At 26.9% G+C, this 18,902-nt stretch overlaps 1 protein-coding gene across 2 annotated transcripts in view; it reads right to left on the bottom strand.

Annotated features, from left to right (window-relative positions):
• LOC100213182 (apocarotenoid-15,15'-oxygenase) overlaps nt 1-18,902 on the bottom strand; it is a 28,886-nt gene that overhangs the window by 1,193 nt on the left and 8,791 nt on the right. The window contains exons 2-5 of one of the 2 annotated variants that reach the window (XM_065804982.1): nt 15,720-15,823; nt 10,282-10,541; nt 6,842-6,979; nt 6,063-6,398 (exon numbers count right to left, since the gene is read on the bottom strand). In XM_065804982.1, the coding sequence (XP_065661054.1) occupies nt 6,063-6,398; nt 6,842-6,979; nt 10,282-10,541; nt 15,720-15,786 (801 nt within the window). In that variant the 5' untranslated portion in view covers nt 15,787-15,823. The remainder of the gene's footprint in view (nt 1-6,062; nt 6,399-6,841; nt 6,980-10,281; nt 10,542-15,719; nt 15,824-18,902) is intronic. The other variant, XM_065804981.1, reaches the window with a different exon arrangement.

The following is an 18,902-nucleotide window of genomic DNA, read 5'->3' as shown; positions in this document are numbered from 1 at the left end:
AGACGTAATAGAAGAAAAAATTAATTATTATTTTAGCCAAAGTAACATAAAAAAAAAAAAGAGTATAACAAACATTTCAAAAAGAACAAATGTATCAAAATGTACATTATCTAATTAAAATGTGCAGGTGGGAATACATCAAATTTTGGCAAACCATCTTTGAGCAAAACATAAGACTGTTATTTTTAAAAATAAAAATTATACTCCTACTCAGTCTAATCAACACAAAAAAGCAAAAACAAGTATGTTAAAATTGATACAAAGAACATCAATCGAAGAATTATCAGCACAAAGTGCAGAAAAAAAAAAGGAATTAAAAAATGTGGATATGAAATGCTTAAGAACAAAAAAACAGTTAAAATATCAATTATAATCTTTGCTTAAGAGAAAAAATTGGAATTAAATAATAAGTAAAAATTGAAAAAACTCATATCTCAATAACATTAGATGAACGAACCTGTAATTCCAAAAGATAATTCAAAGTAACATTGTATTCTCAGCATTAGGCCTTATTATTGTAGAAGGTGATTTATACAAAAAGTAGTCATTAGTTGAACAAAAATAACAGATAAAACTTAGAAATATATTTGCATCAACACTACGTGGAACCAGCATTATAAAAAAAAGATGCATAATTAAATAAAATTGAAAATTGTGTCATTCATTTGGCTGTTTTAGATTTTAGTTTTTTGCAAAAAGAAAATATAAATTTGTGGTGTAAAGAGGGGGTTGGGTGGTCTTTAAGATTAAAATGGTGTAAAATGAGGGTTGGATGGTCTTTGGAAAAAAAAAGGAGAAGGTTGGGTAGTCTTTGGAAAAGGAGAAGTAGTTTTTAGTGATGAAAGTAACTTTAAAGTAATAAAATAAAAAGAAAAGTTTTTGCTAAAAGATAAAATCTGGAAAGTATAGTAATCATTTTATTGTGCAGAGGTTGCAACGTGGGTTGAGAGATTTGAGGCAGCTTTAATTTTAAAGGAGTAGGCGTGTGTAATATTGAATACAGATTGAACCAAACAACACACTTATATATAGACACTAGTGAACTACATGGTTCATCAATAGTCATGCAGATTGATTAAAGCAAATGGTGATAGTTTCAACAAAATATGATGTCAGCCCACACAGCTAATTCAATAAATGGATGGATGAATAAAGCAAAGTAGATTTATTGCCATGGCCAGTCTGATTACCAGATGAACAAAGAATTAATCAAGGTTGGAATAAGATCTATAAATAGTCTAAATCAAGAACTAGATACCAGTTGGAGGAGAGTTCCATCCCAAATTTATATATATATATATATACAGCCCTCATAATTTGGAAAAATAAAGTCGGCAATAATTTGCCAACTTAATCTGTGTGAGGTTGACATCAACTTTTTTTCTTATTATTTGATAGACTGCCTGCCCTAACCGAACCCTCAAGATAGTTGATATAGCATCACTCCATGCATGTTTTACAATAAAAAAATAAAAATAAAAACATTAAGAATGTTTTTATTTTTAAAAAATAAAATAAAAACATTCAGAATGTTTTTAAAAACATTATATTCTTTTAATTTGCGTTTTGGAGGTTTTTAAATTTAATTAGTTTCTGCAATTAAATTAATGCGTTTTGTTATAATCTAACCTTAATTTTGTCAGTTTAAAAACCATAGACAAGCTACGAGCAGTTTTTAACAACAACCTGTATATTTAAGCCCTTTACTATAGGTGTGTGTGTGTATATATATGTATATATATAAAACCTACTTTGATAAGCATACTGAAATAAGGAGGTGCCGGGGTTTCAGTACATACGTCGGCTGACTAAATAGGGAGAACATGCAAGGAGTGCCGTTACATTGACTAAGAGTTTAGTTTGGGATAGCAATTTTTATTTTCATTATTTTTTTTTCCTCTTTTTTTGAAAATTTTATGTGGAACAAGGTAACAATGTGGAACAAGGTAACAATGTGGAACAATGTAACAATGTTGAACAAGGCAACAAGGTAACAATGTGGAACAAAGTAAGCAAATAATTTAGCTATAGAGGCTATAGTAGATAAAAACTAAAAATTTGAAATAAAAAATTATTACAAATACTACTATAAACCATTACATAACAGCACGGTAAATTCTCCTTTTGGTTTTCCAATTATAAATACTGTCACACGAGCATAAGTGTTTAAACAGATTACCATTGGCAATTAATTTAGGCTTTTAAAGACATTTTTAAAAGTAAGTATTTTTTAAAGTAAGTGGTTTGAAAATTACTTAAACTTAATAAAGTTGAAGTTTAGGTGCAAGTTTTACTTATTGATAACTATTAACTGTTAAAAACTCATCTCATCATTAAGATGCTTTGTGAAGCAAATTTTAATAGCAATAAATCCATATCCAGAAATATTTTTAAATTAAAACTTGATTTTGACTTTATTTGTATATTGGCGACAGTGACAGCGACAAATCCCAAAGTCAGAGTATGAGTTATTGGAGTTTATTATAGTTTATAGTTATGTTTGACAATGAAATTTTGGCAGCCATTAAAGCCAAGTTAAGATTATGACATTAAAGCCATGGTAAGAAAAAGCTTTTCAACACTTTTTTTTATACAAAGTTTAAATAATTTATATACAGCTACAGATATCTAAATATTTAAATGTAAAACATTTGAGCATAAGAAATCCATTTGTTTAGGGTTAAATACAGATTGTAAACATCTTTAGCATAAATTGAGTAATGATCATGTATAGTATGACTTTAAAATGAAGACCTTAGTGCTATAAGTACTTAAGTCACAAAATAAATGTTTTGAGAAAATCTACTTGATCAACCATTTTAAATGTTTTTTTTGAAGTGTTATATATTTGATCAAAGTAGATTTTCTCAAAACATTTACTTTGTGACTTGAGTAATTTTAACACTAAGCTCTTCAAATGTTTTCTATCAATTATAGGTCTTTTTTGCTTAAACTGTTTTGCTTTGTATTTAAAAAGTAACAAGATTAAAAAATCTAAAATAAGTTTTGTTGTTCAGTAGTGGATTTAAACCCATGCAGATATAAGATACATTTAAAAACAAACCATTTTATAAACATTTTAATCAACTCTTTTTAAGCCAGTACTCAACATAAGTGCAACTATATCGCTTAGGATAATAATATAGATGTATAATATAAGAAAACTTTTAAAACTCTTTAACAATTAAAAGTATTTTTGCTAAAATTGTTTTGTTTTGAACTTTTAAATTATTGCTATTGTATTTAAAAAAAATTTCAAGAATAAAAAAAAACAAATACTTTCTTTTCCATATAGAAGATTCGAGCCTTTAATGATTATATCTTACCATTCAGAGAACATCGCACCAAATAACTGAGCTACAAATACTCATGCTGAGGTATTAAAATAAATTCTTCTATAAAAATTTATAGCCTTCAAAATTAAGGTAAGCATTTGGCAATGCCAACCTAACAGCCAACATCAAAGTGTTACAGGTCAGCAAAAAACTGCCGACCTCGTTTCTATGTTTTATGGTAAAACCTTTGTATCAAATTTTTTTTGCCGACCTTTTTTTATTTTTTTTTTCAAACATATTCAATTCAAACAAAGCTGCAAGCAACCTCTATTAGAGTTGGAAGTTACTGGAAGAGAAAGGATGAAGTATATTAAGCAAGTTAGCGATTATCTGATGACTTATATGATTGCAACTTACATGAATCAGGAAAACCAGGTGAAGGGAGCAAATTTAAAAGAACTGATGTTCGAGAAAAAAAACTAGACAAATAAGAATTTTTAGAGCACTTAGGATTAGTCACCATAAAATGATGAGACTTAATTAGATGACAAGTAACACAAGAGTGAATTATATTAGATAGCACAAGAGACACTAGCTCTTTATCATTATAGTATTTATAGAAGAGAGAGAGAAGCAACATTACGACGATGTGACATTGATTGAAGGTTGGCTGCAAGAACAGGTCTAACTATGTAAAGAGTAAAGGGCATCATTTGAAAATCCACTCTTCATATGGCAACAGTTTTCCATATATTGATGAATTTGAGATTTATAAGAATAAGTAATAGAATCTGGAGTAAGAAAGGCGATTGGCAAGCACAAAGAGAGCTGGAGTAAGAAAGTAAGTAAAGTAAAGAGATGCAACCTTAGCAAATACTAGTTTAGTAAAGTTTTTGATATATGGTTACCAAGAAAGATTAGAAGTAAGAATTAACCCTAGAAGACACTAGATTACTCATCAAGCACATTTTATTACTGTTTTATTACCAGTGCAAATACTGTTCATAAATATAGGAAAATCTAGATTGTTACGATAAAGATTAGCTGAGAAAAATTAAGTTTTATCTGAGTTAAAATTCACCAGCCACTGAGAGCCCCATGCTGTAGCAGAAGTGACATCCTTTTTCAAGCTCAAATCCCCTCTCCAAGCAATCAGAGAGTGCTGGCTTCTTATCAGGCTAAGAATAAATGGTAGTATCATCATCGAACAATGCTACCTTAGATAGGAGAATTTCTGGAAGTTCGTTAATGTAAATTAAAAAAGTATTCAGCCAAGGATAGAACCCTGATGAACCCCTAAAGATATAGGAAATGAAGAAGAGTTTTGTCCATCGAGGAAAACCTTTATACTGCAATTGGTAAGAAAAGATCAATAATGTTAAAGATGTTACCTGATACACCGTAAGAAGAGAGCTTATGGAGAAGACCAGCATGTCTAACTTTATCAAAGACTTTACCGTTAACAAATCAGCAATAGAACGAGAAGATTGGAATCCATTTTGATAATCAGAAAGTAAGTTAATAGATTCAAGATTCAAGATGAGTGTTTGTTAATTAAAGACACAGAAGCTGGAGTGATACAAATGTCAATCAATGGATAAACCTGTTTGTTGGCTATATCAGGTAGGATTTGATTGGTGGAATCAAGAGATAAGATTGATAAAATTTTTTTCGCAAACAACTCAGCTTTGTCTTTAGGTGAGGTGACTAAATCTGAACCATACAAGAGAGGTGGAACATCAGAATTGCCTTTATTATAGACGATGTTAAAGATTCTTCAAAAGTCTCAGGAGCCTAATTTATGAGATAAAATATGAGATTTTGTGACCTGAGATCAGCAGGCTTTGGCGTTAGACAAAACCTTTTCACAATGGTTTCTAGCAATAGTAAGTAGATGTCTGTTTTATGGAGAACTGTTTTGGTGATAGATATAGAAGTTTTGACTATAATTGGAAACTGCAGCAGCACAATGAGAGGAAAAACCATGTAGAGGAGTAAGGTTTGACTTGGAACTGTTGAGATGGAATAAAAGATTCCAGCCTGAATCCAAGAAGTTAGATAAAAAGCACATTTATCAGCAGGATGACAAAAGTTTTCTACCCAAAGGACATCGAAAAGAAAATCATGGAAAGAGTCCCAGCCAGCTCTAAAGGAGTTGTAAAAGGTACAATGATAGGGGGATAGTGATGATGAAGAAGAATGAAATAATAGTCTTAGAGAGATCAAACCATGATCAGAAGCACCTAAAGATAAATGTGGAGAAACTGAGCACTGACTAGGGTCAGAAACAAGACATAAGTCTAGCAGAGAAGGTAAATGATTCGGATTGTCTGGAAAGCGAGTTGCAAAGATGACTATTCAAAAGTTGAGATACGATATTTAGTTTCTTTTAGCTTAAACACGACCTAATGGTCTTGTCATAGGCCACGAGCAAAAAGTATTCAACTAGGAAGTTGCTTTTCTGATTGATTTTGCAATTATGGCCAGAGCAGACTTTGAAACTCAAATCTCTTGACTCTAAAGCATGCGCTTAAGGAACAAATATTTTCAAATTTTATTCATCAACCTTTATGGTTTCAGATATATTGATAATCTATATCAGTTTCTTGTTGGATCTATTTTATCAGCACCATGAGTTTTAATACGCTGTGTCAAAAATTTTATAATACTTTTTAATGTGATAATTAAAGTGATAATTTAATTACTGTGCAGATTTTTTTTCTTCCTTAAAAATTAAACAAAAAAGTAAACATAAAGGGAAAAAAACAACTCAAATGGTGTACTTACATGACAAGGATCTGTTTTAAAAAACATTATATTTTCTGACTTTCCCTTTCTTGGTATTACAACAAACATCGATGGTTTGTCTGGATACCAATGCATTGATTCACCAGGTGAGGTCCATCCTATTAATATCTGGAAAGCCGTCCACTTTGAAACATCTGTGAATGGTGTCATATGAAACAAAAAGTAATCTGGAAACAGTAAAAAGTCATGAGCATAATTTAAACCAGGAATTTTATAGTTCAACTTGTTGATTAATGTCCATTGTTTGTCAAACTCATAAATTTCCAATGAAGCAGCATTTTCAAGATTTACACGGAGACCAAACATGATAAGATTCTAAAAATATGGAATAACTACTGAAAAAAACTATTTTAAACAAATACTTTATTTATATATTTATACATATACAAATTAACTATATATTATATATTTATATATATACAAATACTTTACTTAACAAATTTTAAAGAATAAATTAAAAGCCGTTTGAATAAAAAGTGAATTTTACTTTCCATAATCAAAAATCTAGTAATTCTTTCTTTTTTAAATTTTTTTTTTTTTTGACTAAATATATTGTAAAAAATGCCCCTTAAAAAAATCCTCTTTAGTAAGATGAAAAAGATTTCCAAACAAAATAAATAAAATTATTAAAATAAAGACTCTATATATGACAAAAAAATTTTTTTTTTTATTAATATATTTATTATTATTACAACAAAAATTTTTGTATACCTCTTCATTCTTTTAGATTATTAATAAATTTCCCCAAAAAAAATTACCATTGAAATAGGATCTATTCGAAAATGGGCGCCAGCACAATTTAATGTTAATGAATTGTTTAAATTTTCTAAGCCCAGTGTTTCAAGATTATATGGATCCAAGCAATGAGGAAGACTTGTTTCATAAAGAGTAAGAATCTATAAAATATTAACTACATACAATAAAAAAAATCATACATTCATACATACATAAATAAATATATAATACATGCATACATTCATACATTCATACATACATACATACATACATACATACATACATACATACATACATACATACATACATACATACATACATACATACATACATACATACATGCATACATACATGTTCAAGAAAAAAGTGATTCTGTTTTGAAACAAAACAAAAAAAGAACAGTTCCTATTTTCAACATTATGTCTAAAAAGCAAAAAGCAGAAATGCTTCAATCTACTATGCCCAACTGGATTGAAAACCAGCACAAAAATTGAATCAAACTTAGTAAAAGCAAAAAAATTCATGAGACCATCTTTGAAAAGATTATTCTTGACATGCAACCATGATCAGTTGTCAATGAAGCTGGTTATTTGGGACACCATGCCCTAATTGCTCCAACTTACAAAATTGCAAGCGCAAAATATTACAAAAGCATGTTGACCCTACATACGATAAGCTAAAAACTTTTCTACCACTAAACAATTAAAAAAATAAATTGTTTAGCTGTAGAAAAAGTCATAAATGTATCAATTGGCCTTAATGTGTGGTCAAACATTCATCATGATGATTTAGGGATGACAATTCATTTCATTTCTAAAGACTGGGAACAAATGAGGTTCTGCTTGCCATGCTCCAAGTTTGATGAACGTCACACATTAGCAAACATTTATCAAAAAATTCAAGAAACAGTAATTTTTAAATAAAATTTTCTAATGAAATTAATTTTGACTAGCCAAAATGTTGGTATTGCTAGTAATAAAATATTTGCCAAAATATCAATTTTGCTACCAAACTAGAATACCTGAAATTTGGGTTTCAGCTTTTTTTTCTGTTTCGGTCAATCACTAACATACATACATACATACATACATACATACATACATACATACACACACACACATACATCAACCCTCGGAATTAGGGCCGGCATTCAGCAATACCAACCTAACTGCCAACCTGAAAGTTGGCAAATTATTGCCGACCTCATTTTTCCTCATTCCGAGGGTTGTATACATACATACAAACAGGCCATGCCAAGAAGTGTTAAACCATTTGTATTTTATGTACCTATTTTCATCTATGCGTTAAGCCATTTACATTATGCTAAAAAAATTTTCAATTAGATTATTTAAACAGTCTTTTAAAATAGTTTCTGCAGAAAACATTAAGCAGTAATTAATTGTTGTAAAAAATATTTTCAGGGCAATTGTGAAATAATTTTTTTAGATAAAAAAAATCAGATTGATTTTTTGTAGTTTTTAATTTTTTTCTAATTTCTGTTTTTAAAAAAGTTAATTTAATTTAAATTAAGTTTATTATATTTAAACAAAATTTATAATTAAATATTATTAAATTTAAATTTATTTTATTAAATTAAATGTAGGATTTAAAAAAAAATTAAAACGCTCCATTTTACAATTGTTTTTTACTGCTAAAATTTCCAAACTATGATAAAGAAAAAAAAATTCTTTTAAATAAATTTAATTCAAGTTACTTTAAAATGTTCGTTTTACATTCAACTATTTTGTTTATTTGTTTAGAGTTTCAAATGAATAAATTTTTTTCATCTCTTTAAAAAAGTGCTAATATACAAATGTGCTTAATGCGCTTATAGTTGTATTTTGCCGGATAAATCATTATTAAGCCCTAAGAAAAAAGTATTTTAGAGAAATGTTTAAGTAATCCTTATATAGAAAATTTATGAAAAGATGGTTTTTTTTCAGTTTTGAAATTTTTAACAAAAGGTTTCTCTTTATCATTTTCTTTTAAATTGCTTTTCCATTATGCAACAAAATCTCATAAGAAGGCATACATACATAAAATTTAATATAATGGGAATATAACATAATTTAATGTATATTTATAACACTATTTCACACATAGTAGCATTTTTCTATTTTTTTTTAAATAAATTTAACTTTATTTTAATCTCTTATACTACTTATATTTATTATAACTTTACAAAATTTCAGAGTTCTAGAGTGTCAAATAAGATAAATACTTTACAGACAGTAAAAATATTAATTCAAAACAATGCAGTTTGCATTTAACTTATATTTTAAAGTTTACTTTTTAATTTAGCAGTATGAAAAAATAAATTTATATAGATTAAAAATAACTTCTATATTCAATTGTATACTGCTGTCTGATAATTATTTTGAGATGTCACTTGAATGTTACTAAAATTAATATAAACATTTATTGCAGAAGTATATTAAACTTTTTTAAAAAGTCACTAAAAATAACAATTTAATGACTTATCTGTTATATTTTTTGATAAATTTTGTCATGAAAAATGTTTTTTTTATTTCTTTCATTTTTTTTTTTTTTTAATTTTCATACAAGGTGTACATAAATCAATTGATGTAATCATATTATATAATGATGATGTAATCATATTATATAAATATACATATATTAGTAATAATAATGATAAAACAATGACTTTTTAGTTACTTTTAAATGTCACCATTTTTTTATACAGGAAACTGAGGATACAAAAATTGGATGACCCTAATATACATACACACACACACACACACACACACACACACATATTTATAATTATATAATAATTTAATAATATTTAATACTTTTATAATGGAGAAGAAAAAAGATTATCAAAAGAAACTTCAAATAGAGCAGTATTCAATGGCTGATGATTGCCATATAGGCATGAAACTTAAAGTACTATAGAAAAATTTGTTTTTTTCTTCGTTTATATAGATATGTCTGTTTTTATGTATGTATATATATATATATATATATATATATATATATATATATATATATATATACATATATATATATATATATATACATATATATATAAATATATATATATAAATTTATATATATTTATATGTATGTTTATATATATGTGTATGTATGTATATATATACATTTATATGTATGTTTATGTATATATGTATGTATGTATGCATGTATGTATATATATATATAAATATATATATATATATATATACATACATATATATTTACAAGTACATATATATATGTATATGAATATATATACATATATATATATATATATATATATATATATATATATAAATAAATATAAATATATATAAATATATATATATATATATATATATATATATATATATATATATATATATATATATATATATATATATATATATATATATATATGACTAGTAAACTGACCTTTTTTGTTTAAAATTGATTTCTTTTAACTACAAAAAAAACTTTTACTTACTTTTCCACCCCAGTACAAAGAGTTTGTATTTGATGGATTTCGAAATTTTAAGTTTGGCTTTGAACCATAAAAAACAGCTTTGAATGCATTTAATGTATCTGCAGCTATACTATGAATTCTTGTTCCCATCTGACCAGGAAAAATAAAAGTTTTTTCTTTGGCTTCAACTTTTCTATGGAAAGAGCTGACAAACTTTGAATGAAAATGCACTTTCCCATCATATAGAGTAAGTTTACAAACCATTCCATCTCCGTCAATAGCTTCAAATAAACACAAAAAGTTTGTATTTAATAACCAAAGATATTTTATTTCAAACTAAAATATCAATACTTATTAAAAAATAAAAATACTTATTAAAAAATAAAAATACTTATTAAAAAATGAAAATACTTATTAAAATACTTATTAAAAAATATAATAAGAAATTTAAAGTATTCAAGCTATTCAAAGTAGTAGTAAATCTATGTAACCTTGGTAACTACAACCTTATTTTTACCATTTATTGCTAAAAGACTTTGTAAGATAATGCTTTGAATATTTTTATTCACATTTTTTTTTGTTAACAATTTTGAAACTACAAGTTGTTATATTAACTAATAGGGAAAAAAATTATTAGCAGGAAACTAGTTGCAGACATTACAATACCATTGCATGGTAATTTCGCCTATGCAATTATCAAAATGTGAATAATTTTGAGGACTGTACATATTTTACTTTATGTACATTTAGTATGAATTATTTTCTTCTTTTTAAAAAAATTCATGGCATCAAAAAGACTGCATAAAGAAAACAACTTAAAGCGAATATATGAAGCTCTACTGAAAGAAAGGAAAAACTAGGAGGTTTCGAAAATTATTGATATTCCACTAAACACTCTTTCAACCTGGAAAAAGAATAAAGATAAAACCTTTGAGGCTTTTTGTAAAGGAAATTTGGCTAAGCAGGTAAAAGTTGTTATATGTATTAAAAGATATGTATTACCAAGTAAACAAAGCTGTACTTAAATAGTTCAAACAAATAAGAGCTGATAATGTCCCAATTAGTGGCTTGCTAGTAAAAGAAAAAGCTTTTTATTTTGCAAAAGAGTTGAGCTTTAAATATTTTCAAGGTTTGGATAGACAAATTTAAGAAAAAGTAAATTAAGTTCTTATTCTATTTTATCCAATTTTTATGATTAACGACTTTACAATATATAATTATTTTACAGCTTTTTTTTTAATTGTTTTGACCAAATAAAATAAATATTTTCCAGAATCAGACATTCTGGAAACTTGCAAAGACGTCGAAGTTCATTTAAACATATGTATAAGTCATGTCTAAACAATTATAAGTTTTTTTGTAGGTATGGTATATCTTTCAAAACCATTTCTGGAGATGCAAAGTCATCTAATGAGCAAATGGTATTTCCATGGCTCAAAACCACACTGCCTACAATTCTCTCTCAATAACTACTTGAAAATATTTTTAATGCAGATTTGGATTTTTCTACCAATGTTTGCCTAACAAAAGTTACACAACAAAAGTGCACAGGAGGCAAGCATAGTAAAGTTCGCCTGACTGGAATGGCCCCGGGTAATGCTAAAGGAGAGAGACTTTCAATGTTTGTAATTGAAAGATCAAAGTAGATGTTTCGAAGGTGGGAATAGATGTTTCAAAGGTGGGGAAAATATTCCTTGTCGTTATCGAGCCCAATCAAAAAGTTGGATGTCTGCAGAATTATTCGAGGAGTGGGTTAAAGAAATTGACCTAAAGTTGCTCATCCTAACACGCAGAAACTTGATTGGGTGGAGCCTATCTTTCTTCCACTGAATACAACCTCGATCACCCAACCTATGGATCAAGAAATTATCCGATCTCTTAAAGCATACTTGCATATCGCTTATTTGCAGTGAAAAAGCAGATTGCTGCCTTGGAAAAAGAGAACAAGACACTAAAGCTTTCTATTTTAACTGCTATGTTTATGCTAACAAAAACATGGAACTCCATTCCAGAGCAGACCTTCATAAATTATTTCAAGAAATCAGGAATATTATTAGAAGCAATAGAAAAGCATATAAAAGTTAATAACAATCCTTTCTGTGACTTAGATATAGATGAGGTTGTAATGGAAAACTTAAAAGATAATCTTGAATTGTTAAAATCAAAATTTGATGCAGATTTTAACCTCATGGCCGACCATAATTATTAGTTTTATAATATAATTATTAATTATATTTGACCATAATTATTAGTTTTTGTGGTTTTATGCCCACGCGCATAAACGTTCTATAAAATATAAACTTTATTATTTGAAACACAATTATTTAAAATGAGGTTAAATGCAGCTGAACGAGAATCTTTTCAAAAGCGACTAAAAGTGTTTTCTGTAAATAAACCTAATATAAAAATAAAAAAAAAATCGTAAATCATTTTGAAAAGGAAGGATTTGCTCGAAGTACAATATATGATAACCTAAAATGACCTAAAACTGTTCAATCATTTTCTGATAGAAAGCACCCTGGTCATCCGACATCCTGGACTAGAGAAAAGAAAGCCGAATTAACGAGATTTGTCAACAACTGAAAAGGGGTCAGTCAGATAAAAATAGGTATTAAATTTGGTGTAAATCAATCGACAATTGGTCGTCAGTTAAAAAAAATGAATATTAAATATAGAAAACGTGAAAAGACTCCAAAATACACTATAGAACAACAAATAAAGGCAAAGAAAAGAAGCAGGAAACTAGTTAACCAACTCTATAACACAAAATCGATACTAGTCATCGATGACGAAAAATACTTTTGTTTTGCAGGGGACAACATGCCTGGAAATTCTGGAACACAAACAACAAAAAGACATGCCCAGAAAGTGTTCGTTTTATAGGAAAAGAGAAATTTCCAAAAAAATTATTAATGTGGATAGCCATATCTGACCGTGGTATGTCCAAGCCATTGTTTCGCACTTCCAAGGCTGTAGCGATCAATTCATCAATCTATATTAATGAATGTTTAGAAAAACGACTTCTTCTATTTATTCACAAGTATCATGGAGACTTTAATTATTTATTTTGGCCAGATTTAGCAAGTTCTCATTATTCTAAAGATTCTCTAAATTGGATGGACCAATATGTCTATTACGTTGATAAAGAATCCAATCCCCCAAATGTGCCTCAAGCACAACCAACTGAAAATTTTTGGGGACATTTGGCACAGAAGGTTTACGAGGGAGATTGGCAAGCTTCAACAGAGCAAGTTTTGATTGATCGCATTAAACTAAAACTACAAGAAATTGATTTAAACTTTTTACAGTCGCATATGAAAGGCGTAAGAGCAAAATTGAGATCAATTGCAGATGGTGGTGTTTTTTCATATAAAAAACAATATATTTTTATTAAAAGATAAATGCTTTATTTAAAAAAAATATAATAGTAGTTTGTTTTTTTATTTATAAATAAGTTATTGACGTTTTTATTTTGTCCGATAACTTCCGCATCACTCGTTAGACAGAAAAAACACTAGATATTAATATCTAGTGTTTTTTTAATATGACTTATATATATAAATATATATATATATATATATATATATATATATATATATATATATATATATATATATTTATATTTTTATATATATATATATACACATATGTAAATATATATATCAGTTTTCTCTGTCTAAAATTTAATGCCAGTGCACAAAAAAAGCTCTGATTGGATGGTCATTTTTAAGCTAGTGCGCAAGATTAAAACTCCATCTTTATTTGCTATTTAAATTAAAGCAAAATGAAATTATTCAAAAAAATATTTAGACATATGTTTCATTCAAATTCTAAATAAAACAACTTTAAAAATTAACAGTTTTTAAAATAATTAAAATAAAAACAGCAAAAAAACAAACAAAAAAAGAAAATAATTTATTTAAATTTTAAATGAAAGTAAATAAAAAACGCAAAACAAATGCTTTATTTAATTTTACATAAGATAACATTTTATTCAAATTTTAAATAAAATAATTCATACAAAAAATATAATCAAAAAAACATCAAAGTGCTTTTATGATTTTTTGTAGAAGTATTTAATGAACAAAAAATATTTGCAATTTGAATTAAAAAAACGTTCAATTTTTTTGGCAAGAACTTATTTATGCGCTCGCCATTTTTTGCAAGCATCTGGACAAGCATAAAAAATATATATATTTGTGCAAAACTTAATAAGAGACATAAGTTAGAAATGTATATTCTTTCTTAAAAATAAGAAATTGAGAAAATTAAAATTTGTAAAAGCTAAATCAATACTCTAAATGAAAAAATAAGTAATAAATATTTATTATATATTATTTTACTTTTTGTTAAGCTTTTCAAGCTAAATCAATTTTTTTTAGGGCTGTGCAATTTTTTTAGGGCTGTGCATTACATCAAATAAAATTGACATGAAAAAAAACATGAAAAAAACATACTAAAAGAAAATCAGATTATTGTAACTATGATGATCTAACAATCATCAGATGACGATAATTTAACATGATAATATAACAATTATCAGATGAGCTGTAACAATAATGCATCAACAAGTTGTTAATGTAAACTTAAAGGGGGTTTTTAGCCTATTTAAGTATTTTAGACGCATCAAACAATTTTTTTTAATAAAGAGTATTTGCTCTCTAAAAATAAAAAAGATAATTTATGAAATTGGAGAAAAATAATAAGTATCACAAAGGTTATAATTAAGGGGACCTAAGTCCATTTAAGCATTATAGATGCTCATTACAAAATAAATAAATATATAAATACATATATATATATATATATATATATATATATATATATATATATATATATATATATATATATATATATATATATATATATATATATATGTATTTATATATATATATATATATATATATATATATATATATATATATATATATATATATATATATATATATATATATATATATATATATATATATATATATGTATATATATATAAAATTGTCTTATTTATTAGAATATTTAAACATTTTGTGCTGAAGAGAAACTTTGGAAATGACATAGCACACAGGTACAAACAAGTTTCAAAAAGTGACTTTAGAAAACTAGAAAAATTACAATTAAAGTTATGCAAAGCAGATTTAGATATTAATTTTTTTTTAAATGGCAAAAAATTTGGAGTTTTGTTGAAATTTATTTGTTTTAATTTACCGAGCATATTAAAATTGGACACTCGTCTAATAAGGAAGTATAAACTCCGAAGTGCAAGAGTAAAACGCAACAAGGAGAAACCACAATTTTATAATGAGGTTATTTTAATTGAAGCTAAATTTAAATTTCACCTATCTACTGTTGATTGTTTTATTTCAACAAAAGCTTTGAAAATTAATATCAAAAAGAAAAAGAAAATTTTTTAAAAATACACGAAAAGAAATTAAAAAATTTAACAAATGGTCATAGTTTACCTTTAAATACTTCAGATATTATTAAGAATCTTTCTTCATTTAAGCTTTCAGAAGACAAATTAGACATTCTTAAAAATGGACTGAACTTCTCTATTCCACCACATCTTAAAAGAACCGATATATATTCTTCATTCGAATTCATAAACCGATATCTTCAGAATAATTTTAAAAATATTAATAACTCCAGTCAACTTGAAGCTGAACTTTCTTCCCTTGCTTATTTCTATATACAAATATTACCCATCTAAAGAAACTCTTAAAAAGCATGGAATTCTGAAAAAATTATGTAAAAACCCAGATACAGTTATTTTAAAACGAGATAAAGGAAATGGTATGGTTATTCTAGATAAAAAAATTTATGACAAAAGTCTCTACAAAATCATTAATGATCAGGGGCACAGTGGATTAAATATTAGACATTGCTCAAAAATCAATGTTATCGAAAGCCAAATAAACTTCCAGTTCATTAAAAAAAAAATTCATTTAAAAGCATGATTTGTTCAGGAAATATACTAGTTTAAATAACATAAATTTGTTGGAAAAGATATGTAATAGGTATTAATGATAAATAAAAGTCATTTTTGGCATTATGTAAGAAAAAATGTCACTATATAAGCAGTGCTAATGTGATAATTGTATGTAGAAACAATCTTAGACTACAGTTTATGGAAATGTGAATGTTAACTTAATAGATTATTGCACAAAATTTTTTTTACATATTACATCTTATAAAACAACTGAATTTTAGAAAAATGTTAGTGTTTTTTAACTAGTTTTTTTTATCAGAAAAAATAATTTATCTCAAAAAACGCTAAGTTGGCACTAGTAAACCTATACATTTTTAAACTCCTGTAACAAAAAGGAGTAAGATGCTTTTTAACTAAATTGTGCCAACTTAGCACTTTTAAACAAAAATGTAAAAGAATGACCCTACCCCTATAGTTTAAATTTTTAAAAAATATATTAAAAAATATTAACGCCAATAGTTTTACATTATTTTGTACATATTTTTATAAGGGGAAGGTGTGTTCAGTAAAAGTGTATGTCTAGAAATAAATAAAAAGATTAAAACCAATTTTTGACCAACACCTCTGCCACCACCACCTCCCCCCCACCCACACCCACCCCCACCAGCCTTCTTTTCTATTGAACTTTTTTTTGACCAAATTTAATCTAGGTAGTACAAACATTCATAAAAAAAAAATATTGCAGCATTGAAATCTGTTTTAAAATAAAAGAATTGCAAGAGTTAAAATCTAAACTGAGGGCTTTGTGGTATATATAGTAATAATTAGGGCTGTAAATACTGGCTCATATTCGTGAATGGCTCGGTGATCGGCTCGACAAGAGCTCGTTCATGTTTGGCTCGAATGGTAAACAAGCCAGGATTGAACAAAAAATTAGACTCGTTTATTAAACGAGCTGAGCATGAACATCATAGGCTCATTCATATAGGCTCTATTAAAGCTCAAATATATATATGTATTTATTTATCCAATGCAATGAGAGCAAGACTTATATTTGTGAAAATGTAATTTGAACTATTAGAGTGCAGTGTTTAATAGGAATTATTATGTTTGTGAGAGTTTACATTATGTTTGAACTTTGAACATTAAGTTTGAACATTGAACTATTAGATTTAACTTTTATTTTGAACTATTAGATTTGTGGGATCTTATTTCATTATGTTGTTTAATTGCATGTTTAATAGACTGTAGGATTGTTTATGTTGTTTGTTGATTTGGACTTGCATTATTTACAGACGAGCCTTTAACGAACAACTTTTTTTTTACTAAACGAGCTTTAAACTAACAGGTTACAATAATTATTTCAAGTTTTAAACCAGTCGAGCTCGAGCAACATGTAAAATGAGCCGAGCCCAAACAATACTAGTCCTTAACGAGTCGAGCTTGAACAAAGAATCTCATGTTTGAAAGGAGCTTGAGCCGAGCCTGAATACTCTTAATATGTAAACGAGCCAAGCCGAGCCCTGGCAAGCTTATAACTGGCCATTAAATGTGAATGATGGAACTTTTGGTGACAAAGCTATCGGTGAAGTTGTTGAACATTTTTCTGAATTTTTAATTGGTGTAGGGTGTGATTTGAATAATATACTTCATGAGTGGATAATTTTAAAAGCATACATGTTTTCCATCATAAGTAACAATCAAAATGAGTATTATTTGAAAATTTGGGAAATTGTTTTTTCCAAATCAAATTTGGTCAAAGAATGCCGAAATATTCTTGATATTTTTGAACTATTTTTAATTTGTCCTTTTACAAATGCGAATGTTTTCATGTATGAATCACAAAAAAAATGACTGGAGAAGTTGTCTTAGACGAGATCTCTTAGAATCTCTACTTTGGATAAGTGAAGAAGGTCCTGAGATTGACAAATTTGAACCTGATACTGCTATGGACGAATGGTATAATGATAAAGTTAGACAATTGTCAGCAAATTTTCATCGTTATCCAGAAAAAAGAAAAAGAAAGTCAGGAAAAACAGACATTGATCTAGCGACAGTTACAATATCGGATTTGGAAGAAAGTGAAAGCGAGGAAGAAAATTGTGACAACTTTTAATTTTATTTTAGCGCATTGTAACCCCTTAAAATTAAAATATTAAATAATAACTTGTAATGGCGTATGATTTTTTGCTTAGTAAAAATAATTTTTTGTTAGTAAAAATCCAAAAAAATTCTAAACATTAAACTAGTGAAATGATTACAAAACGATCAAAATATTTACGATTACGATCTAATATTTTTTCTATTAGCAATCAAAAAAAGTATTAAATCGTAAAAGATTCTATTATTTAGACACATTTTTTTCTTTCGCTTTAATTTATTGAATGAAAAAAGTGAACGCTAACTTTCATTAAAAAATACATTGAATGAAAAAGCAATACATAGAAATATCATGGGAATTTGATAAGGTTACTTAGATAAGAAAACTTACTTAATAAGAATTTAATTATCATTCTTGTTTGTGATTGTGCGGGTTTTCGTGAAAATGTTAAGTTTTAACATTTTATCACGATAATGTTTTCGTCATTTTTAATAGTTTTTTATAACTGTTTCAAATTTATAGATTGTTTTGTTAGAGTTTTAAATAATTTTTTTTACTGTTAAAAATTTATAGAAAATTAAATATTCTAGTTGTTTTAAACAGTTTAAAATATGT

This window comes from Hydra vulgaris, chromosome 09 (genome assembly GCF_038396675.1).
Source record: "Hydra vulgaris chromosome 09, alternate assembly HydraT2T_AEP".
Classification (NCBI taxonomy): Eukaryota; Metazoa; Cnidaria; class Hydrozoa; order Anthoathecata; family Hydridae; genus Hydra; species Hydra vulgaris.
The sequence above is the reverse complement of the archived record's forward strand: the minus strand, read 5'-3'. Positions and strand labels throughout refer to the sequence as shown.